Source organism: Meleagris gallopavo, chromosome 1 (genome assembly GCF_000146605.3).
Source record: "Meleagris gallopavo isolate NT-WF06-2002-E0010 breed Aviagen turkey brand Nicholas breeding stock chromosome 1, Turkey_5.1, whole genome shotgun sequence".
In the NCBI taxonomy this organism is placed as follows: Eukaryota; Metazoa; Chordata; class Aves; order Galliformes; family Phasianidae; genus Meleagris; species Meleagris gallopavo.
This window is the reverse complement of record NC_015011.2, coordinates 122,423,816-122,449,216: the sequence shown is the minus strand read 5'-3', so window position 1 is coordinate 122,449,216 and position 25,401 is coordinate 122,423,816. Positions and strand designations below refer to the sequence as shown.

The 25,401-nt window shown below is 41.9% G+C and overlaps 1 protein-coding gene across 1 annotated transcript; it reads left to right on the top strand.

Annotated features, from left to right (window-relative positions):
* The first annotated feature begins 3,224 nt into the window (after positions 1–3,224).
* On the top strand, positions 3,225–16,900 carry CLDN34 (claudin 34). The gene is made up of 4 exons (XM_031557230.1): positions 3,225–3,236; positions 3,430–3,570; positions 8,104–8,225; positions 10,808–16,900. Exons 1-4 carry the CDS (start codon positions 3,225–3,227, stop codon positions 11,490–11,492), a joined length of 960 nt encoding a protein of 319 aa, XP_031413090.1. The 3' UTR covers positions 11,493–16,900.
* The last annotated feature ends 8,501 nt before the right edge of the window (positions 16,901–25,401 follow it).

The following is a 25,401-nucleotide window of genomic DNA, read 5'->3' as shown; positions in this document are numbered from 1 at the left end:
AGCAACAATTTCCCCTCAAGACAAAGAAAAAATCTGTTGTTTTTAATCAGCCCCTTGTTGAGTTGTGATTACAGCAAAGTCACACCTCTCAAAATTATTCAGTCCATAATTGACACATGAATTTTGCTTCTGAAAACTGAGGCCAGTGGAAATTCCTGCAAGTCTTCTGTCTCATCTATAGGGGCAATCCAGGATAAGCTAGGCCAAAAGAACCGTTGTTCTGTGTCACTCTGAGGACGGTAAGGTAGCAGTGATGGTGAATGAAAGGTGTCGGACACAGTTTGTGTAACAATAAACAAATATTCAGTCATTGGTTCGGGTATTATTGCTGTTCAAGTTTGTTCGGTACGGGCTTCTCAGCTTTTAAATACCTAAAATTAGCATTGAATACTGTATCCTTTGCTACGAGGGAAAACATATTTAATGCCTCAATTAATGTCAGAGTCTGATGGAGTGTTACACTAGAATGTTGGTCAGAAATTCAGAAACAGAAGGAGCAGAGGATAGTAGGTATTGAGTACTGAGGGTGGTGATGGATAGGAACAGGTTGCCCAAGGAGGTTGTGGATGCCCCATCCCTGAAGGCATTCAAGGCCAGGCTGGATGTGGCTCTGGGCAGCCTGGTCTGGTGGTTGGTGACCCTGCACATGATCAGGTCCAGGGTCATGTTTAGAATACATGATCTTGCCCTGCCCATCCCACCATTGGTGGCCACCACCACCTGGCTGCAGTGGCAGGGAGTGCCTTGCCCTCCTGGAGAACTCCCAGCCTGCTCTCCTACTGCTTTTTACCCCACCCCTAAGGCATGCACAATGAAGTGTCAGAGGTTTAAGCCCTTTTAGAAGCCCATCTTACTCTTATTTATTATTACAACAGCTTACAACTGTCCAGCAGCTATAGAGGTGTCCAGAGGGTTGTTTACGAATGTAGGCCCCAGCAGTGGGGTAATGCTTTCTACGAGGTGATTGTGCACTCTATGATCATGTAAAACTCACCTTTCTGTACCTTTCAATGTTATTTAATGTACTATTGACAATATGCTAGCGATCTGGGTTTGAGGAGACCTGCACAAAGTGGGCAGATAGTCTGCTACTTCTGGGCTAGGAAGCACTTTGTCACAAGTGTCATTTGACAAAGTTGTCTCATCTCTGAATTTCCCTGGCTTCATGGAGCAATTTAGTTTGGCTATAAATATACAGTCAGACAGGCGTTTGGGCAAATATTCTTCATCGTGTTGCACCTGAGGACAGGTGCAACATTGGGTTTGGAGAGAAGTTTGTCTGATGATCTGCAGGCAAAGAATGAGGATGAAACAACCCTAATCCCCATTTCACCCATCACCTGCTGGCATGCAGGAGCACAGATGGATTTCCTGGTAGAAGTAACCTTTGTCTTGAAACAAAAGGCAAGAAAATACTTGTGCCTCAATTTCTGAGTGGTCCATAGCATCTGCCGCATCTGCCGCATCTGCCTGCTGCTTAGCTGGGACCATTTGCTCAGCAATATATCTTGCAAAGCATCTTGGTTTCTGCCTGTTTTTTTTTTTTTTTTTCAATGTGGCAAGCAAAAGGAAAAATATCTTAAAACAAATATTTCCTGTTTTGTGGTATTCAGCAATGAAACTGTAAACCACAGAAGGGACTGGGTCTGATCTAAAGGTCTTTGAAGTTGCCAGTGCACTTTGGCCAAAGGAGGAAGAGAGCAAATGCTTCCTGCTCGAAAAAGCATTAACCTTTGGTGTTTAAAGAACAGTAAAATCTGACGTGTAAAATGTGTTCCTTCAAATAAGGCAGTCAGAAACTTTATTTAATTTTCTCCTACTTCCCAGCAATTTGCCACTATTTCTTTAAAAACGAATAAAATGTCTACAGAAGTCATAATCATGTATGAGAAAAGAGATTTTACACTCCCATTTGCTGCTTCCATTCTGTTTTGTGTGCATTATATTTCTCACTAATGTGATGAAGCTTGATTTGCTGGCTATTTTATCAAAGGGATAGAGATTTCCAGTAGATTTACACTTCATTGCACTGATGTCATTTGACAAATACATCACAATTTTTATTTTTATTTTTTATTTTTTTTTACATACAGTTTAATCTTTAAATACCACAGTGGCTTTTGGGACTGGGAAGAAGTAGGTCAGAGATACAGATGTACATAGATTTGAGCAGCAAAGAGGAGTTGTTCTGTTGCTGCTTCAACAGCCTGTTAGGCAAACAGCCTGCGTGCAGTATCTTCACACATGAAATCAGCAATAGATTTGCCTGCAGATTTTGTCTCACACCATTACTAAATCAAAGAAAAAAGAACCTGTCTCCAGCTGCCTACTGCCCAAGGATGCTATCCTTCCAAATCAACAGACCCATCATAATGTCAAAAAAAGCTATCTAATACACCACAACAAGCCCATTAGGGACTTGGTGTGTGGGTGCACTTGACATGCACAGCCAGTACTGATGAAACACTTCCATCTGGCCACCTTCTGCAGGGGACATCCAGCCCCAACGCACTGCAGAAGAGCCACGGCCCATGGAGCCAGGCTGTTACCTGCACCAGGAGCAGTGAATCATCATCAGCTGGGAGATACTGCAGGAACTGGATTAAAGGTGATGTGGAGAACTGAAGGATACTTCAGTGGCTTAATGCCACTTTACAACCTTCTTCGGTGGTGGTAATGAACAGTCATAGTGCTAATTACAGGTGAGAAGAGTTTTTCAAGGAGGGTTTCCCTTTTCAGTATATTTCTCCTGTGAAATAAAGTTCGTCATCTTTCAATACCAGCCCTGGAAATTCCTTCCCTCTGCAGGAGCCAGTGCGTCTTTTAGAGATTACAATAATTTCGAAGAGAGGAAACCAGAAGGAAGATGAGAGCTCTCCTACTGTTCATGAGGAGAAACATTTACATTCATAAGAAAGCCACAAAGCGAGACAAAAATATAAATTAAAGAAATAAATTAGTAAAGATAACAAGTGTGGCACTATTTGCATTGAAGTATGCGTACTGTCAACCACAGCTCAACAAGAGAGGCATTCCACTTGAGTTTATCCTTGGGAAACCTCTTCCTTCTCCCCTACGTTTCTCCCTGCTGCAGAGCTGGACTGATTTCACTACCTGTATAAATACAGAAGAAAACTCTAACAAACAAGAAAGGGTTATGAAATCACTTTATTCTCTTTCAAATGAAGATTCTGTGTCCTTTGGGCTGTCAGACCAGGGGCACCATGTGGTCTCAGGTAGGAAAAGCATATAATCACAAGGGCAGTTTTTCTGAAAGAGCATCTTACAGAAAACTGAGTTTCACATGAGAGTTACTAACATACTTTGGTAGTGTTTCACAGCAATTAGAAATGATGGCATATGGTAAAGCTTACATATTTTTATAGTATGTTAATGATTAACTGACTTTTTCCATCTTTATTGACTTAGTGGGAGAGTGACAAGGAACTGCGAGGTACCTGTTCGGTAGCACAAGATTTGCAGGGGCATTTATTTTCACCTCTCTTCTGGAACTTGCTGCACCCAGCTGACACTGCTTCAAAGCCTTGGACAACACTCAGCCCCACAGAAGTAAGTCTGCTCTGCTTTTTATACGACTTATTTTATGAAGTGCTGATGAAGAACAGATGGGGAGATATTTAAATATTTATTTGTTTCCTATGAAGAATGTTTTCCCAACTGAGAATTGAAGAATTAAATTTTTGAGCATTAAATCACGGGGATATTGCTAGGAAGAGACCTTCTTAATTGCTCTGCTGTTGTTTTTTTCCTACTTCCTTTTTGCTGCAAGACGTGGATTGAGCAAAGGATTTGGTCGGTAAGCCTTGCCCTGTATAGGCCAATAAAGCTGCATCTTGGCTATAAAACTTCACAAAAGTGGGATTTGAATGTTAATTTCAAAATGCACTGTGGTGCCTGGCAACATCTACAGCTAAAATATTTGCTTAAAACATTTAAAAAAAAAATCTAAAGTAAATTAAATCCTGCTTACACAAGCTGGGAAAAATAACCTTGTGCATATTTTGTATAGGAAGAGTTTATCAGGCATTTTCTCGTCAAGGCAGTTACAGCTGCAGCAGAACTCCTATAGCAGGGCTGTTCAGCAGTAGATGGCAAAGGAAGGATCTTTGCTCTTCCGTTGTTACCATTTTTAGTGTACTTTACCCTAGCTGTGCTAGCATTTACAAAGAAATAAGTATTGTCTCTTACCGTTTTGGAAGGCTCTCCTTTCAACCATCCACCCTCTGCCTACAAGGAGAATCTCGAGTCGCTGTGTGAGGGCTGTGTGCTCTTCAGTTCCCCCTTCACAGGCAGTTCCTTATGAGGTACAGGGAGTGCTTACAGCTCCTGACTGGGTGCCGTGCAGTGTGTTCTAGGCTGATGCTCATAATGTTGCCAGTATTCCTCACTTCTCCCACAGACAGCATCTGGTCCAATTCCTTTGGCTGGACGCTGACTTGTCTAAGAAACTTCTTCCCATGCCCTCAGCCCATACTCCGTGCCCTGCTCTTCCTGCTCTGTGAGCTCCCGTGGCCTGGCTGTGTTTGCCTCCTGATGGCATAGATGTGTTTTCTTTGTGCCAGGCAGGCCCGTGGGTTTCCCTCTCCTCGATAAAGCTTCCCAGGAGGATGCCATCTCAACATAGCCAGAGGAACTGTCCTGTTTTTTTCCAGCAGTTGTAATTCTGAGCAGATTCTACTGTTCTACTTAGCCTTTAATTGGCTCCATTCAAGCCTCAAGGCAAAGGAGAAACAATCCAGTAAAATATATGTAAATCGTAGTAAAACCTATGATAAGGAGGTGTCTTGGTTCAAACCTACTGCCATCACATCCCATGCAAGCCTGCAATGTTTCCTCACTTTGATTTTTAGCTCAAGATGGGCTCAAACTCAGGAAAGTAAAATAGGGCCTGAAAAACCAGTGAGCAATATTCAGAAATTATTGGTTTCACTTCATTCTGGCATTAAAGCAAACCAAACAAAATCTGTTCCCAAAATGGGCAAAGAGCTTTTACACAGCTCAGTCTCAATGTATTCTTTCTTGGTGGAACAAATGTGCAGGCTGCTTTGGTTTGTTTATTTTGAAACACAAAGAGGGGCGAGCAGTGAAGTCCATAACACTGGATGTGAACATACGAGAGGAAGGGGATGTGTGGAATCATAGAATCCTAGAATCACATAATTGTTTGGGTTGGAAGGGAGCTCAAAACCCCCTCAACCCCAGTCTCTGCCATGGGCAGAGCTGCCCCCCACCAGCTCAGGCTGCCCAGGGCCCCATCCAACCTGGCCTTGAGCGCCTCCGGGGATGGGGCACCACAGCTTCTCTGGGCAGCTGTGCCAGCGCCTCACCAACCTCTGAGTAAAAAAATTCTTCCTATAGCCTAAATCTCCCTTCTTTTGATTTATAACTGTTCCCCCCCTTGTCCTATCACCATCTGCTCATGTAAAAAGTCAGTCTCCTTCCTGCTTATAAGCTCCACTCAAGTACAGGAACACCGCATTTATGTCTCCTCAGAGCTTTCTCTTCTCCAAGCTTAACAAGCCCAGCTCCCTCAGCCTTTCTTCATAGTAGAGGTGTTCCAGCCCTCTGATCATCTTCGTGGCCCTCCTCTCGACTCACTGCAACAGCTCTGCATCCTTCCTATATAGGGGGCCCCATGCCTGGATGCAGTACTCCAGATGGGGCCTCACAAAGGCAGAGCAGAGGGGGACTATCCCCTCCCTCTCCCTGTTGGCCACCCTTCTTTTGATGCAGCCCAGGATACAGGGCTCAAAGCGCACACTGCTGGCTCATGTCCAGCTTTTTGTCCACCAGAACCGCCAAGTGCTTCTCTTCCAGGCTGCTCTCAATGAGTTCTTCTCTCAGAGTGTGCATGTTTCTGGGATTGCCCCGTCCCAGATGCAACACCTTGCACTTGGCCTTACCGAATCTCCTTATGTTCATGTGGGCCCATTTTTCAAGCTTGTGGATGACTACGTGGTTGGGGCACTCTTTTATGCCACCCTACGACTTGAGGCCCTGGGACAGGAGCTCACTCTGGGGGGGAGTCTGAGACCCAGTAACCTGAGAAGCTCACTTACATTTAAGTGAACTAATTAAGGAAGCATTCTACCTAGTGCCTTTTTTTTTCCTTTTTTAGCTTCCTCATTCATTTGCAGGGTTTTAATTTATTTTTTTTTTCAGAACCCTAAGACAGAACCTTTAGAAAGCAGATCTGGAACCCAGCTGATGCATACAAACCACTGAAGGTAATTAAAAATGGAAAAATGGTTTACATAGGGCCCTAGTATTAGTTCCAGAAGTGAAATGTGTTTCACAGCTCTGAGAATTGTTAACACAGCCACTGCTCTTTGTCAGTATTACTGGTAACTGGAAGTAGAAGTGTTGACAAAATATGAAATGCAGCTCCATTTTTCCTGCAAACATCAAGAGATGGGACCAAGAAATTATCTTTATCTCTCAGATGGTAGCATTTCATTTTATTCTTTTCAAAGTAAGCCTGAAGCACTGGTGACCCCCAAAATCACCATGTAGCCATGTGGTAGTTGAGAAAGTGGCTTACTTCCATATTTTTTCCTAGAAGCAAGCCTGTGGCTGCAGGAAAGTCACCACAGCTCCAGGCATCCTCATCTGTTCCTTGTAAGGAGGAGGGGTAGGCCATATGTCATCATGTCCCTGAAATACATGAGGAATAGCTCCACAAACTTCTTAAACAGCTGCTTACTGTGCACTGATTGATATAAATGAAAATCCACAGTAAAACAGAAAGGATCCTTCAAGATTTTACATTCAGATTAACTCACTGGCGTGTACCACATTTCAATCACCTCTGTCTTTGTGCAAATTTCCCTTGAACACAATCAAGTTTCCATTTTAATTTTAATAGAGTGGGGCATTTGGTTAAAAATATATCTATGAAGGAAATCCCCTCGAAATAAAAGAAATTAAAGATGTAGTTAAGATTGCAAGAATGCAACTGGGGATTGTGAGAGAGAGAGCCAACTATTTCCTGGGCTGCATTTAAAAAGTGGTGATGAGCAGAAGAGGGAAGTGATTGTCCCCCTCTACTCAATTCTTGTGAGGCCCCATCTGGAGTACTGCGTCCAGGCCTGGGGCCCCCAGTACAGGAAGGACATGGAGCTCTTGGAGCGGGTCCATAGTAGGACCACTAAGATGATCAGAGGGCTGGAGCACCTCTCCTATGAGAAAAGGTTGTGGGAACTGGGCTTGCTTAGCTTGGAGAAGAGAAGGCAGCTGGGAGACCTCATTGTGGCCTTCCAATATTTGAAGGGACCATAAAAGCAAGAGGGTTTACAGGGGTTGATAGTGATAGGACAGAGGAGGAATGGTTTTAAACTGAGACAGGGGAGGTTTATGTTAGATATTAGGAGGAAGTTTTTCACCCAGAGGGTGGTGACGCACTGGAACAGGTTGCCCAAGGAGCTTGTGGATGCCCCATCCCTGGAGGCATTCAAGGCCAGGCTGGATGTGGCTCAGGGCAGCCTGGTCTGGTAGTTGGCGACCCTGCACATAGCAGGCCTTTCTATGATTCTATGAGCATGTGGAAGCTGCTCTCCTTTTTTGGCTGTTGTGTCCAGAGTTTGAAAAGTAATGTCCCTAGAAGTGCTGCAGCTATTTGGAATGATACTGTTGATGCAGCATTAAAGGTGGAATTGTAGCCCACTCTTAATGCACTCCTCTTGCTTCTTTGGGGGAAAACATTTTGGGTCAGGCCTTGTGTCTCCTGGCACACATACCACGTGAGCCTGCCTGCCTCCTCCTGCCCCACCGGCTTTGTAGCTGACCTTCCTATGAGGTATCTGGCATGTAACCTCTGATTGCTAAAATCCGCAGCTTTGAGTGAACTTCCCAGTCAAGAATTTCCCACCAGGAAAGCAGCTAATGGCTCAGAAGACCTCTTGTAGCTGAGTGAGTATGAATTCATTTGCCTTAGGAGATTTCCTATATTCATCACATTACATCATTGTGTTATTCAGATCATATAGGTAATCTTACTATGCTAATTAAATTAACTCCAGATATTTCTCTTCTTACTGAAGCACAAAATCAGTCAATAGATGATGCCATTGCTGTTCATCCTAGCGCAGGCTGCCTAGTGATTTGTGCTTTGAACTTTCCACTATAGCTGTAAGCACACAGAGGCTGGACATTCAAGTTTTCATCTCATGGGTCAAGAAAGGACATTTGCACAAGGACCAAGAAGGGTAACTAAAAATCTGTTTAATGAGAATATCAAGTTAGCAGCAGGTTCTCCCATCCCAAAGGAGGTGGGAATGCCCTCTGCAGATCTCCCCTGGCTTTATTGGGACCTAGGAGTTAAAGGGCTGCTTTGCCCATGCTCCGTGGTTTCAGAAATGCCACAAAGGCCCTAGGAACAGGGTTTGCTGGGTGCGAGTGGCTTTCCCTAATACTTTTTCCTGTGGGACATGCAGCTCCTCTGAGAGAGGCTCGATGCATCCCAGAGGAATGTGCTGGATGGGTCACGTAAATGCCGCGTGCCAGACCTGCAGGCAAAGTGCTGAGTGATCCGACAAATATAAAATATTAAATCTGTATTGAAAGATAAGCTTGGAAATGCCTTCTAAAGCAGTGCACAGGCTCCTGATTTATGTGAGATATTTGATACTAAATACGGTCTTATCTAAAGACTGCCTTAAATCAGTCCTTCTGGCGAGTGATGCATATCCATTCCAATTTGAAGATAGCAGCAAAACCTACAGAATTTATGTTTAAATTCTCAACAATAGAGGCAGGAAACAGAAAACAGATCACCGTTTTGATTCTAATATGTTTTTGTATGGCAAGTAACTTCCTTGCCAATCTCAGTATTTCATTCATTGTATTCTTCCCGAGTCCCAATATGAGTAGTCATGAGTATGGGCTTCTGTTCATTTTTTCAAAAGTGCCAAGTACAATAATTGTAATTCAGCTTCACCACTGATCTCCAAAGTACTTCTTTTCCATCCAGATTTTTCTCTAAGTCAGCACTACTACGTTAGATCAGATGAGATCCAGTGAGCAGGTAGAGAAAGGAGCCAAAAAATGAATCATTCCCCACCTATGATGCCATGATAAGTAATTTCATGTGTTTCTAAACATTTCTAGCTCATCTAAGCATGAGACTTCCAACTTTATTATTTCCATTGTTTTTAGAATTTTTGTGTAAGCACTGGATTCTTTCATCCTAAGTGTTTTCTTGTTCTGTATTTTTGCTGAATCTCATAGGGAAAAAAAATAAGAACTTTCCCTATTTTCTGGTTTCAAAATGTAATCCTTGACACCATTTAAGTAATGTAGCATATAGAGGACTCAGTAATGGATACAATCATCTAATTTAATTCTGTGAGAAGGTGGACAAATTCAACCCATAAAGATACATTTTGACACCATACACCTAACAGCTCTCAGTGACACTGAGCAGCTGGTAGGTGACACTGAGCACTGTCTGTCTTTTACGAACTTGATATCAATCAGTTGACTAAATGGCTGTTAATAGTGCTTAGGAACAGTGTTACAGAAATACAGGCTCTGTGTATTTTAATATGATTCAGATTTGGCCTCTCTGTGTTCAACTGATTCAAGCAAAAGCAGAAGGAAATAAACACAAAAATATTTTGATTGCTCTCTTTTTTTTGTCTAAGAAGATCAACTGATGCTTACAGAAACAACGCTATTTTAATGTGGAAATGTGTCAGAAAAAAAAAAGCCATTTCTAACTTCATGTAATGGCAACAATACTGTATGGCTATTAATAGCTGTCATTGTTTGCATATATATATATAATCATTCTGCAAATAAAATATCAGATTAAGAAAGCATTTATAAATTGGTTTTATTTTAAGTAGATACAAATACAAGAGAATATTCTGGAGCAACTTTCTCCATACCAGAAAGGATTAAATGTACATTTGTAATAATCAGAATCATAGAATGGTTTGATTTTAGGAAGAAATTCTATGTGAGGGTGGTGGGACATTGGAACAGGTTGCCCAGAGAGGTTGTGGATGCCCTTGGAAGCATTCAGGGTGAGGATGGATGGGGCTTTGAGCAACCTGGTCTAATGGAAGGTGTCCCTGCCTGTAGCAGGGGATTGGAATTAGATGATCTTACAGGTTCCTTCCAAACCGAACCATTCTATGATACTATTATTCTGTCTTGAGTGCAATGGAAACAGGAGAAAAGGTGTTTTGGATTATTTATGGAATATGAAAATCTCTACAACTTTCAGGTCTATACAATGAATTCAAAGCCAGATCTTCCCTGCTGATGAGTCATTCCTGTAGTTATTCAGAAAGCTGTATGAAAGAGGTGGGAAATTTTAGATATTTTTCATTAAAAAAGGCACTCTTAGTTCCCACTCAGAGTACAGAGTCAGCAAACAAAGACAAAACCTTTTGCTAGGCAAAACAGCCAGAGATTTTTCACAGTTTTAGGATGATTGGACAAGAGAAGCCAGCTGCCCCCAGGGGTACTGATTGTATGCAGTGCATCTGAGGGCCTGTGGAACATAGCAGTTAAATAGAGGGAGAAAATAAATCGGAAAAAGATGTGAATTTTCTTTTTGTGGGTGTAAAATAGAGATTGTGATGGGTGCTATACAGAGACCCTTTCTTCTCTTTCTGATGCAGTGAGATATACAGAATTAAAGCCTATTATTTGTCTACCCTGAGCTTAGCACTTCACTAGTGTTAGGGAGGGCCAGCCTCCTCCACTCATGCACTCTCTTGCCTTTCACTGAAGGGTGGACCTGGTCATGCTGTCCTGGTTCTACGCTGTTTCCTTCCAGCACTCATCTCTGGCTGCATGGCAAGGCCTGTGACAGAGAAGGCCCCCACATGATGAGCTCCCTAATTGACACCTCTTACCTCCAGCTGGCTTCCTTTGCACTGGGGACAGTAGGCTGGATTCTGTGCACCGTTTCCATGGGACTTGTGGAGTGGAGAGTGTGGCACGTGGACAACACCACCATCATCTCCTCTGGCATCGCCTGGGTGGGGATTTGGAAAGTCTGCTTCATCAGTTACATTCATGTCTCACCTGGCTATGAAGAGCAGTTCTGCCATAAATTCATTGGTTATGACTCCTCCATCCCTGGAGAAATCTATGCTGCTCAGGGTCTCCTGGTGATTGCCATGGTCATGGGATTATTGGGACTGATCGCCACAATATGTGCTCTGAGAAATATTTATATAGGAATCAGTCATAAAACTGCCATTACCCGTTTCTTCCTGGTGGGTGGCTTCTTCTACTTATTTGCTGGTCTGTGTGTCCTGATTCCAGTGAGCTATAACTTCTATTCTGTAACGCAGAACCAGAGCATCGCCTTCCCTCCCTCCTACCTCATGCCCTCCAGTCCTGTGGCACAGGAAGCTGGTGCTGCCATTCCCATTGGGATTATAGCTGCCATCCTGCTGCTGCTGAGTGGGATATTTTCTCTTTCCTACAGATTTCCTGTAACCACAAACACATGAAATCCTGATGGGACAAATTGTTCCATACATTTTCAGAGTATGGTCAAAATATAAGGGTGGCAGCACAAGTGGTTCTTCAGACAAACTACTGCATTTTAGTCCACAGTAGCCAGCATATGTTGTTATAAGACTGAACTATCATCTTGATTGCCATGTGGGACCAGAAGTTTGTCTTTGAGATCATTGCTGTTGAGCAGCAATGCTAATTATTAAGATTTATCAGTTGTCCTTCTCATATAAATATATACAAAGTCTATTGATTAACTTATTTTTTGTGCCAGATGTTTACTGTGTTCAAAGAGCTGCCTCTGATTTAATTGTCCAGTTAGAAATACGTGGAATGACAGACGTGAAATACATGGAATGACACATGAAATGTGAAATTGTTTCTTTCTTAGTACTAAAATATTTTGCCCATTGTTAAACAATATCTGTAGCAAAGTCAAGTTAAAACTTTTGATACAAACAAAATAAGTGTCATCGTGATTGTGTCAAATGAGCGTTTCCTGAATTGTCTTACAAAAATACCTAGCCAATTTCTCCTCTTGCTCCAGGGCACATAAAGAGCTGTTTCTTTATGCTTCTGTTTTTCTTTCAAGCTATTTGCATCTTATGTTGCAACACGTCTGCCTGTAGGCAAGGTGCGCTCTTAGTTCCTCACCTGTGCAGAGCCAAAAAGTCTGCAAGGGTATGTTTCTTCATCAGATGCTTCCCTGAATCCAAAGGTATTGCAAAAGATGGAAACAGCGTCTACAAGTCACTGCAAAACTGCTGCCAAAATCAGTGTTCTTAGTAACTGGGAATATTCAGTAGAACTTTATAAGTGTGATTCATCTAACCTGACCCAGACATCTGTACCTAAACCAGTCTTTGTTTATAGTCAGCGCAAAAAGAAAGACAGTCTAGACAGAGAAAGACATCTGTCTAAAATGGATGCCTAGTGTAGCTGGAAGATGACATGCTCCCAGAAAATCTCTCTTTCTCTTAATTCATGGTAATGACTAATAACTATGTTGCTAACAGAGTAGTACACAACCAAGCTTTACCTAAGCCAGATAAAATTAGGTGAAAAGGATCTGCCATCTGAGCGACATTTCCTGTGCCAGTGACACTGAAAAACAAGAAAAGAAGAGAGGAAAGATGGAAAAAATGCCCCAAACACAGCAATAAGGGAAATAAAAAATAAAATAAAATAAAAAAATCAAGAGGTTGTATGGCAGGAACGAGTAGGTAGTGCTGACAAGTTGATGATCTGCTGAAAACAGGCTCTACAAAAAGTGATTACAGTTTCAAAGAAATGTAACAAGAATTTAAGTGATCTAATTGTACTGGTTTAACTATCCTTGATTTTCTCATGGAGTCAGGAAAAAAATAAATAAAATAAAAAGTAAAATGCCAGCAAGCCAGCTCGTATTGCTTGTGGCTGTTTGCATGACAAATACTTCTGCTATCTTTAAGTTGTGGAGACAAAGAACGAAAAGCGACTCAGTGTTTGGCAAACCTCCCCTTTTCTCACCTTCAGGGAGAAAGGTAACTCTCCAGGTTCTCAAACTGTCATCAGCTCTGCTGCCTATGCTTGCTTTCTCCCAGGATCCAGTTTAATATTGCCTCTTTTTGCCCCACCAAGATTGCTGTTACTTATTCACTTCACTTAAGTGTCACTCCCACTGAAACAATTATATATGTAATATAGATCTAAGGAATGCAGCACTACCTCATTTTCTCCTAGCATTCCATTGTTTCTTCTGCATCTTCCACATGGTTTTGTCTTTGTTCTGCTGACTTCCTATACAGAATCCCTATAGCACATTCATTCCCTCTGGTCTTCTGTCTTTTCTGAACCATCATTTGCAATTGATGAGGTGCAGCTGTTTGTCTTTGGACTGTTTGCAGTGCTGCAAAGCTTTCTGGTGGTGTACTGGTAAAGGCTCATGCTTTCATAGCTTGTTTATTCGTTTCTACTTTGACTTCTATTGTACATCCTGTACTACACCGGTATGTTTTTTAAATGTGCACATCAACAGAACTGTTCTCTCTTCCTACAGGGATCACAATGATATTAGACGTTATCTTTTTGCTGTTGTAAGGCAAATAAGATGTATTCACGTGTCAATGCCAACATTTCCCTGCACAAATACAAGACCTATATTCTCTCACAAGGAACTTGTTTTAACAGCAAATCACTGATTCTGCAACTTTTTCTGAGCTCACATATATACAGAAATGTGTATTAATTCAGTATATTTACTAAATGACAGGGTTGGGTCCACATTTACTTTTCTTAGCTCAAAGAGAAAGCAACAAACAACACCACACAGCTGTTTCCCTCTGTTGGTCCATCCTGATGTAAAACACTCACTGTGGGTCAAATGTAGATGAGGTGTTGAGGAACATCCCTAGTTAAACACTACACAGACATAGACTACGTAAGAAGGTACGTGTATTTTAAAAATCAAGTTTTGTTAAAAATCAATTTAGATAAATACTGCTATGCACAGCATAGATATGGTTAAGCCTCAGGGCAGAGGAATGGTCTAGTGGAGCTCTTGATGTCCTTTCCCATTGTATTTCCAAGGTTTCTAATGCAGGAGACTATCAATAGTTACATGATCCATATTATACTTTGATGTATATAATAAGCCTATGGTCAAATACCAGGGAATATTAAAACTCAGTCATTCCCTGAAGAATAGATAGGAGAGAATAAATTTTAGCTGAAAATAAGGAAGAGGCAAAACCCCTATTGGTCTTCATGGGATCAAGCCTGTCTAATCTTGACCCCTCCAGGCTGTGTGATTCATTAAATTCTAGTGGATGTTTACATTCATTAAGATTTTCAAACTGGAAGAAAGTATATTTCCTGTGCTTTTACTTTGTGAGTGAGGAGACACAGCCACTCTGTGCAAATCTTTGTGATGCATCATTTAGATAATTTTAAAAATTAAATTACCTTTCAGTAGTTCCATTTGTTACCATTTCACTTGGTCTCGTACAGCTATTTTAGGGATGTCTGCAAAATCAGACAGCTGAAATGATTGGGATTTAATCAATCCCAGAAAATGCAAAACATTTCCAAAAGGCTAGTTTTAATCTTGATGACTTTAGGAAGCTACTCTGCAGCCTGCCCCCACCAGCATTTATAGTAGGACAACTGAGGACAGGCAACGAGCTGCAGCGCAAAGCCAGGAGTGAGTAGTCAGGGCCTCAAGGGAGAGAGATAAGACTAAGAACCGCTAAAGCATATTTCATCACAGAACAGACGATATCATGAAGCTACATCTCCAGCTTCAGTGCAAATTGGGACCTGCTGCATCTCCAGTGACAGCTCTGCTCATTCTGTGGGTTCCACCCTGTCTAGGAATGTCTCCACAGTGGCCTCAGCCTACTTGTAAGTCAGCCTTTCTTTATTTTTCTGAGTTGACAATAAACAAGTGTCTTGTGATTAGCTCACATGCCTGAACGCACTGCTGGGATAATTATCTGAATACCAAAACCCTCTTTCAATTCTTCTGGATATCCAGGCATAATAGTAAGGCATCCATCTTTGACCTGCAGAACATACTCCCAGATGCTACTGCACCACATGATGCATTTTGTTAACCTTATTTCTATTTCTGTCTACCATACCTGTTTATTTGTGGCCACAGACCAAAATGTGTATGAATACATTAAATGCTCCTCTAAAAATACTTAGTATTGGAAGAAGTTGAAAACACCTAATAGTGAAACAAGCCAATGGTACATGTCTACTGGGATTTCCTTCCTAGGTGAATGTGTAATTCTGACCTATATCATTTTTGTTAATGTTAAGTAAGAAAGAGGAACAAAGAGACATTGTATTAGAAAGTAGGCCATCAAATTATTTGGATTACATCAATAAACATTTTTTCAATTCAAGTCAGCAGTTTTACATGAAAATAATCTTAATTGCTGACTCTAAGTTCTTCAGTTTACTGAAAACAATGCTTGTCTCAGAAAGCAATGTCTTTGTTGTCACATGGCTTATGGTATATTACAACGAGAGTAAGAGTGTTTTTCAAGAGAGATATTTTTAGACTTTGGAACATTTTTTCTTAGAATGGAAAAACTGAAATGTCATAGGCAATTTCCTGCTCTTTAGGACCTTAAAATACTTCAGGACAAAGAGTTTTTTACTTGAAAAATGTAAGTCTAGCTGGCATAGTGTTTAACAGCAAATTGTTTTCTTAAAATAGGAAACCAACGTACATTAAATTAAAGGCTCCCAGAAGAGACATGTTCTCTGTGAAAATACACCTTTTTCAAAACTGAAATGGAATTCCTTTCATTTTTGTCAATATGTGTATGGTCAGATCCAGTATCAGCTAATAAATACATATTTTTCAACCAACATATTTCCTTCCCCCATGTAATCTACTCTATTATTTCCCTTGCATAAGAAAGGTGAGATTGTTCAGTAATTACCATGGTGCTTTGAAGCTGCCAGTAACTGTGTCAAAACCAACTATATGCCAATCAAGAAAATGTAAGTCAATCTCATCTCAGAATTACAAAACCAATAAACACCAATAAATACTGGCTTGTAATTTGAAATGGAGTATAGTATGCACTGTGAAGCCCCAGTTCCCACAAAGTCACATTCTGCTTTTCTCCTGGGACATACATGGAAAAGACTAGGTACAAAATTAACACCCACAATTATATTTTGAAGAAACACATAAATTTTAAGTGGGATTTTATGTCCAACACCATCCAAGATTACGACTCATACAAGATGTTTTTCAGCAGCTGAATATGCAGGCCCATTAATAGATAAAGTGGCACATGTGAAAAAATTGATCCTGCTTTGAATGTTGCCAAAATATCTGTAGGTACCTGAGATTATCTGGTGTGAACAAAAACTATATGTAGAACTGGAATTATTTTACTTTTGGAGATGTTGGAAGTGAAAATTGAAACAGCTCCTCATGTTTACACTCTTGGAGTATCCATGTAACATCAAGTAGTTGGCCATTGTCAAAAGAAAGGACTATGTCCCAGAGGGAATTTGAGATCACACAAAGCCAGATTCCTAGTGAATTGCTCATGTAAAAATATGGCCATCAAAATAATGAACTTTCAGAAGGCCTACTGAAAAGCTTGCCAGCTCCATCTGTCCATCTCCAACATGCAGAACAATTCATTTCATTGTACTTTATTCCATCTGAGCCTTGTTATTACAAGTATGTGTAAAATATGACCCATAGTGTAACAGTTTCCTATTTGTAAACTAAATCATAGAATCACAGAATCATAGAATCATAGAAACAATCACAGAATGGCCTGGGTTGAAAAGGACCATAATGATCATCTAGCTTCAACCCCCCTACCACAAGCACAGTCACCAACCACCAGACCAGGCTGCCCTGAGCCACATCCAGCCTGGCCTTGAATGCCTCCAGGGATGGGGCATCCACAACCTCCTTGGGCAACCTGTTCCAGTGCGTCACCACCCTCTGGGTGAAAAACTTCCTCCTAATATCTAACCTAAAGATAGTGTCAACTTATAAAATATTATGCCAATAAATACATAAAAGATTAGTACAGTGAGTGCTGCAGAAGGCAGAAGGCAGAAATAGGTCTTCTGGACCACTAGGTTTTGTTTAGCCTTGCTAAGATATACAGATATATCCCCCGCATGAAGCCATGTGTGATGATATTTACAGAGCAGACAGAATCATAGAATGATTTGAGTTGGAAGGGACTTTGAAGATCATACAGCCCCAACTCCTGCCATGGGCAGAGCTGCCCCCCACCAGCTCATATGCCCAGGCCCCATCCAACCTGGCCTTGAGTGCCTCCAGGGATGGAGCACCATATTTTCTCTGGGCAGCTGTGCCAGCACCTCACCAACCTCTGAGGAGAGCAGGAAGACAAGAGGGAGCTCACAGAGGTCACCAGACCATGCCCTGTTTGGCTACCAAGAGCCTCCTCTATTGTTAGGTGGGCTGAGCTGGATGCTGGTGGATACCTCCTGCATGCAGAGCTGAGCGCTCCATACCAGCACTTCCAACATCTCCGGTTTTATATGTCTGTCACAGAGGTGGGCTCAGCCAAAATGTTATCCCCATGAAATATTTGGTGCTCAGATCCTTTCACTAGCTGATATGCCAGTATCAACTGGCAGCACTTGGAAAAGATTGCAGTCTTTGCTCTAATTTTAATAAGAGGAATTCTCAAAATCCATATGCCAGCTTTTTCATGCCTGAGGGATGCTGAAAACTCTCCTTCTGGCATCACCAACTCTTGATGCCTGTGAGAAATGGGTATAGATACATGATAAACACAGCAGCTGAGTGACTCCACCTGCACCAGGAGCTCTGTGGGTTCAGCCATAGCTCTTCAAAGACATTTGTAATTTGCTGTTTGAATTCAGGGGAACAGAAACAAGCCACATGATGAATGCTTTTTATTCAATAAACTACCCCTTGTTAACTAGCTTCAGAACTTTGAACCACTGCTGTGTCTTGGTGGGGGAGCTGAGTGTTATTGATTCATGTTATTTCTGAAGTGACCTTCTCAAGGGGACTTTGTTTTTGTTGTTTTTATTTGGTTGGTTGTTTTTGTTTTTCAGATGTATGTAAATTCAGTGTTTGTTTACTTGAATTTTGCCTACTGTGCGAGTGAACTCTTCACTGGAAAGCAGCTAAGAGGCATTTTTGATTGCATCTTCTTAGGACTAACCTGCACAGTTCATGCAGTCCTGGAGAACAGATCTGATAAATGTAGTTTTAAATAAAAAATAACCTGTGGTAGGAGTAAAATGGTGCTGTTGAAATGCCTGTACTTTTTAATGCGTTTAAAGCTAATGGGTGTAATAACCTTCTGGCAGGAAATGGCTCATCGCAGGCCAATCCATCCTGCCTTTCTGACTGAAGACAGTGGAAGCATCCCCCGTGAACCTATTGATGTGATTAGTTGCGAGTGTTAACGTTTTATCTTCCTGTTGCTACATCTCAGAAATGTTTGCATCCACCAGCACCTCTTGCCATAAATAGCCTCGTTTCCAGTGATAACTCAGGAATTCTGAGAGTTACATTTTGCAGCTGTACACTCCAAACTTTGCTTGGCTTGCTAATAGTCTGAATTTCCCAAATGGCAATGAAGTTGATGCAGACTGTCACCAAAACTGGTGGCTTCCAGGGTCCTTCAGCCTCCAGGCTGCTCGGTCCAGGCCTCCACAGTGGCTGTTAGGCACTGTTCTCTCTAAATTGAGACCAGTCACTAAATAATTTGAAGATGGCATTGGCAGCACCTGTGCTCTGTGCCAGAACAATTTCTGGACACAAATTCTATGCGCTTTAGCATGAACGTTTCAACTGTCCAATGAAGCTGAACTCACAGTTCTCATCAGAAAATTGCCTCTTATGTGGACGATAGTAAACCGGGAAGAGTAATTGATGTGCAGGCAGGCGGGGCTGTCATTCAGACGGACTTTGATAGACTATAGTTGTTCATGGGCTAATGAGGCCTTGTGAAGTCTGACCAAGGCAGAGCACAGTCCTGCAGCTGTGCTGGAGCAGTCCCACGCACAAGAAGAGTCCAGAGAACCACTGGGTAGAAGTCAGGGGGTCCCAATGGGCAGCACATTGAGCGTGGGCTTACATCAAGCACCAAGTACCAAGAGGGCCATACCGCTCCTTTCTTCTGGGCGTGAGCTGATCTCCCCACCATTTTTCAAGCTTTTTTTTTTTTCACATGATGCCATATGGCATGGAATATCCCTTTAGCCATTTAGATCAGCTGTACTGGTTTTTGTCCACATCCATCTCCACCACTGGCATGGTAGTATGAGAAGCTGAGAAACTGACACAGCTTTGGCTCTGGGCAATGCTGCTCTGCAGCAACTAAACGTTGGTCTGTTGTCAACATCATTGTTTTTCTCCTAAAGCCAAAAGACGGCACCACACCAGATACTATGAAGAAAAGATCAATGCTGCCTCAGCTGAAACCAGGACAGATACAAGTTTTTTTTGCCATGATGGCAGCTAAGCACTGAGCAGGCTTCCCAGAGAGGCTACAAAACCTCACTTTTTATAGACATTTGTAACTGGACTGCACAGCCGCACCCTAAATCCAAAGTTGAACAGGTGCTTGGAGCAGATGAGCTATAGGGGGCCATGCCACCATAATTATCTCCTTATTCTATTTGCAAATCATCTTGTTTCTAGAGAATGTGACAAAAAGAACTCCATTTCTTTTTAAGATGTTTTAAATCAAAACAACCCTTTTGGCAATGGCCACTCCTGTGCCCGAAGAGATCAAAAAGATTTTTTCTTGTCTAAACAACTGGTGCAACCTGAAGATTAAAAGTGAGGCAAGAGAAGATGGAAGCATACGAGGAATGAAGGAGATAATATGGGAGGTATAGGGGAATGTTAACACCAAACAGAAAGATAATAAGAAAAAGGTTTCTGAGGGGTAAGAGAAAAGAAATTGGAATGAGTCACTAAGGCCGGGACTGTGAGAAAGGCAGGAAAATGCAAATAAGAGAAGCAGAATGGAAAGGGGAAGGTGATTTAACAGACACAGGGAATGGGGAGGATAAAGACGAGTTGGGAAGTAGAGAAAACAGGATTTGTCCGTCCTTTCTATGCAGAATTCTAACTGAAACGGTCTTTTACTCAGAAAATGAGGAGGGACAATTTTACTTCAGAGATTCAAAATGAATACAAAAGTATTGAGTTACACAGAGATAGATATAATGTAGGATAGCTGTGATCTCACGGCTGACTGGAGACCCAGCACACAAACCTGGGGTGCTTTGAGTTAGTACATCTGGTAGTGAAGAAGGCAAATGACTGCAAATTTGTATAAGACTTATAAGGTATATTTTCCAGCACACACAAGCCTTGCAAATTTCTGTCTTCATACTACTATTCATCTGCACAGACCTGCCAAAGTCTCGCCTGGGAATTAACTTTTGGAGTTGGAGAGGTACGCAATGAGATGACCAACATCTTATTTGGGGTACCTTTTTCTTCATCCTGAGAAGGTATGTCTGTGCTGGTTGTTCTCAGCTAGCAGCTGAGCTAGCACTGTAGGCTAATGAAGAGGCTAATGCAATAGGAAGATTCAAAGCCATAGAAATTGTGCCATATTGCTGGAAAGCCAGCAGAGGAAGCCCGAGGTAGCACAGCTCTCAGAGGGAGCTTACGAATGTTATGCCTGATGGTTTTAGTGCTGGTGATAAGAAAGAGAACAGAAAGTCCCAATGTAAAATAAACTTCATTTTTTTAAAAGCAGAATTGGTTTACAGCACAGTGGATGGACTTGATAAGAGCAGCTTCTGCTTTCAAGGTTTTATGGATCACAAGTGTTTTGTATCAGATCGCGTTGGCAGTACGGTGTTGATGACCAAAGTCCGGATTAGGAACCACAAAAATGCAGTTACCCAGCTCCTGTGGTAAGTGATCTCATCACTGAGCAATGGCTGGACGGAGCTGCTGGGAGATGGTCTGTGTCTGCAAAGCGTTCATAGAACTGTCTGCATTGTTCAGACAGCACCTGGGCTGTCAACTAAGGATCGGTGATTTAATGTCATTAAGAGTGAGTAGTAAGCAAGTATCTGCAGATACCAGCTTGGTTTTAGGTCTGGCTGCTTTTTGCCAAATCATCACCAGGAAAAAATTATCAGCTGACATCATAAAATGAAACCAATTAACATTAGTTGAGAAACTGCATCCTGTCACACAATAAACACACACAAGAATTAAATATGCTTAACACCTCTGTTAACTTCAGTTCAGCCTTCTCAAAGTAGCTATCCAGTAACAACATTATGATAAAAAACTGTATAATTTGTAGCTGTGCTACTTATCTGAACCCTCTTTTCTTATCACCTGACAAGTAATTCTTCACTTACTCTGCATGTTAGCTAATTGTCTTCTTTTTTTTTTTTTCCTGTGTTTTGTTTGTTTTTGTTTGTCTGTTTTATTACAGTTATTCCTAATGGACTGAATTATACCACATTAGACTGAGAAGTATCAGGTTATTACTGAGAGGAGGAACTGACCTGAGCCTGGGGACTCTTGCAGATGGAAGTTGTAAAATCTAAAAAGAAGTGGATCTTGACTGAGAAAGTCTCTGCTCTCATGAAAAGCATGAAAGAAAGTTTTCTTCTTATGAGTTTAAGCAAAATAGTTAAAAGAAAAATTTCCTGTTAAAATAGTTTGGTTCAGTATTTTATACCACAGATGCAATCACAGCACTGTTGACTTGTGACTGCCATCCACGGCTCCTTGCCACGTTCCTTTGATGCAAATCTGCTTTCTGTAACCATCTCAAGACAGATTAAATGAGTTGCTTTATCATTTTCTGGTTAAGTATCAACATGAAAATATTAACACAGTCATTTTAAGGCTTTTTTTAGATTCAGCCCACTGCAGCAAAGTCAAGCAATTATTCATCACTGCTACAAGCCTCTGGAACTCTTTCCTTGGATTGTCCTATAGAAACCTGGGCTAGGATGAAGATTATTGTGGTGCCAATTTCTGTCACCAAGTTAGGATGCTCACAAGTTAACATGCTCTAAGATGTGAATTTTAGAAGCCCAGCAAACCAAACTTTTAGTGCTTTGTTCCCAGCACAGTGGGAATACAATTCACCAATCAGTGTTGAAACAAAATGGAATTACTGCTACTAAGCACACTTTCAAACCTTATACACAGAGCAAAATACCACACAGAGTTAAATGTTTGGAAACCGTGGGGAAATCCTACTCCTCTGTTCCTCCTACTGAATGTGGGTCACCCAGCAGCAATGCAAGAAACGCAAGACTGGGATCACAAAAGACAGCAGGGCTGCACAGACAATAGCAGTGCTAGCTGCAGAACCTGTCTTATTGCCCAAGACTGGGAGAGCCTTGACCACAGATTCTCCCACCTGAAAAAGAAATGAGCTCTTATGATAGAAAATGGTGATTAACATCTTTGCCTACATTATTTAAATCAGCCATGAGCATGTGTTGTGAAGGACTCAATCTGCTTGATGAAAGACAAATGTGTTTTGTCTGCAGCTGCTGGAGTTCAGGTATTCCGAGATTTGAGTGGATCTTGCTTCTAGAATGTGGGGTGTTAGCAGGAGTGACCCATTGGCCAGGAAAGCACTGAGCTCTTGCTCATTATGGATCTTCAGGCATCATTAAATCTTTGCAGGTTAGAAAAATACTATATGCTTTCTTTAGATCACCACAGAACTCAAACCTTTAGTTCTCTGAGTTCAGACTCATCATACGCCCTTTTTTTTTCAGTTAATGTCTAATTTTTTTATGCATGGTAATATTGCACTCAACCAAATGTGGGCTTTTGCAAACAATAAAAAATGAAAATTATTTCTGTGAACTCAGCATAAATCTGTCTTCCCTGTGGATCTGGGCTATGAATTTATTCATGATATTCAGAGAAATTATTGGTTAGTGAAAGTTTTCCTGAGGTTATCTTGGAGAAAGATTGTGCATTTCTAAAAGAACTTCAGCAACGAAAACCTGAGCTCAGCCTCTCTCACATCCTTACTGGTTATCTTCTATGGCAAAACTATACATACATAAGGGCTAGAACAGATTTTTCAACAGCTAATAGAGAAAATTCTCTACCCAGAGGTTGGTGAGGTGCTGGCACAGCTGCCCAGAGAAGCTGTGGTGCCCCATCCCTGGAGGCCTCAAGGCCAGGTTGGATGGGGTCCTGGGCAGCTGAGCTGGTGGGGGGCAGCCCTGCCCATGGCAGAGGTTGGGGTTGGGGGGGATTTTAGTTCCCTTCCAATCCAAATCATTCTACTAAGCTTTGACTCTATGAATCTTTAGTTTCACTGGCCAGTTTCAGACTGAAACTCTAAAACAAAAGTTTCACAAAATCCCTGGAGATCAGTTATCAAACTGAAGAATATTTGTGCTTGGGGGAAGATGGAATGACATTTCACCTTATATTATTTCCTAGCCCTAATATCTTTGGTTTTCTACCTGCAGTTTTCATCAATGTTCTTTCTTCCACCTGCTCAAATGTATCTACACTGTGGGTAAGCAAACTCTGTCATTTGTAAAACAGGTGTTGCACCTATATAACTGAGAGAAGAAATCAGCTATGGGTGTTCTCTAGTGATGTGCCTCTTGCACTGAGCAGTCCACCAACCTGTAGCTGGTCCTTGTCTTAGCATTACCACACTAAATTCCAGTCAGATACTGTGGGCATGCACAAATACCCAAAGACTGAACACCTTTACATCACTACAGTTAATGGAGGGCGGTATCTTACAACTCGTTTAATTGTCTTTGAAAATAATATCAGTGATTGATTGTGAAAAATTCAAGTTACATTTGATGCAAGAAGTTGTTTAGTTCTATCGTTGGCATTTACTTTCAACATTTGCCTGCTCTGACTAGTTATTCCCTTATTAAAATATTAAGCAATTTTAAAAAGAGAATTGAATGTCTATGTATAGTTTTTTTCTTTCTTTCTTCTTCTTCGAAATGATGAAGTTTCATTCTAGTCTTTCTACCTTTTAATGTCCCACACACAGTGCAAAGAGTAATCTTTCTTCAAAAGCATGGACTCCAAATCTGACAAACATCACCAAACTGGCAAACTTGCCAAGATGGGGATCACAGAATCATGAAACCATAGGGGATGGAAGGGACCTCTGGAGATCATGTAGTCCCACTCCCTGCTAAAGCAGGTTCCCTGCAGCAGGTCACCCAGGTGGGTTTTGAATATTTTCAGATAAGGAGATTGATTCCGCAGTCTCTCTGGGCTGCCTACTCAGTGCTCTGTCACCCTCATAGTAAAGAGGGGATGGAGAAATACTATCCTCCAACAGACATGACAAATATTTGCAGGATTTTAGGCAGGCTTTACTTTCCATATCTTAACTCACATGTATGTCCTTAGCCACAGCTTAGTGTTTATCCCCGCCTTTCAGAATGTGTGAGGACTACAAGAACTCATTGTTTATCTGGATAAGGATTATCGCAGAGTTATTTTCTGCATTGCCACCAAGCCGCTGTGGTTTTGTTGGGGTTGCTTTGAGTGCATGGTGCAAGGAGCTGCAGAAGTTCTTCACTATGAGAGTGGTGAGGTGCTGGAATAGGCTGCCCAGAGAGGGTGTGGATGCACCGTCCCTGGAGGTGTTCAAGGCCAGATTGGGTGGGGCTCCTACTTAATATTAAATGGGGAGGCTGGTGGCCCTGCCTCTGGCAGTGGGGTTTGAGCTTGATGATCCTTGAGGTCCCTTCCAACCCAAGCCATTCTTTGATTCTATGATTCTATGAAATTTTACATGGTTGTGAGCCTGTTACACTTGCCTTACTTCTTTTTGCAGTCAAGTCACAACTTCAGCCTTTACAGTAATGGAGAAATAAACAGCTTTAGTACTCCATTTTCTTGCCTTTTGCTCAACTTGCAAGAGAAGATACACACCATGCAGTGACCCAGCAGGAAAACTAGCTGGCAGTTCAGGAAACAGGTACCAATATGCACTTGTCATTTGACACAACATGCCCAGAACATGGCAAACTTCACTGTAAAGATGCGGCTCAATGTGGAGTCACATATGTTGTGTACGATCAGCACCACTGTGTGGTATTGCAGAGAGGTTTTGGTAAGCGTGATCTTGCTTCGTTTTTGAGAAGGATGAGTCAGAAGAATAACCCCAAACACGCACCAAATGGCAAAATCTGTAGTGGGGCTGTGCAGACCTGAAACACGGGGTGGGCTGCATCGCAGTGAAGCCCATCAAGGTACTGTGAGCACGGCTCCGAGCTGCCAGAGTTCAAAAAGCGTCTGGACAAGGCGTAGGAAGATGCGTGTGTAACACGGCGCGTGGCCGCGCGGGCCCCGCGGGGCCTTGCTGGGGCAGCCGCCGTGCAGTGCTGCTGAAGCGCCACCAGAGGGCGGCAGAG

Bases quoted from the DNA above. Each gene is read 5' to 3' on its own strand.
- CLDN34 (XM_031557230.1), top strand. The intron at 3,571-8,103 runs GTAAGTCTGCTC...TGTTCATCCTAG, and splicing joins CAACACTCAGCCCCACAGAA to CGCAGGCTGCCTAGTGATTT. The intron at 8,226-10,807 runs GTAACTAAAAAT...GTTTCCTTCCAG, and splicing joins TTGCACAAGGACCAAGAAGG to CACTCATCTCTGGCTGCATG.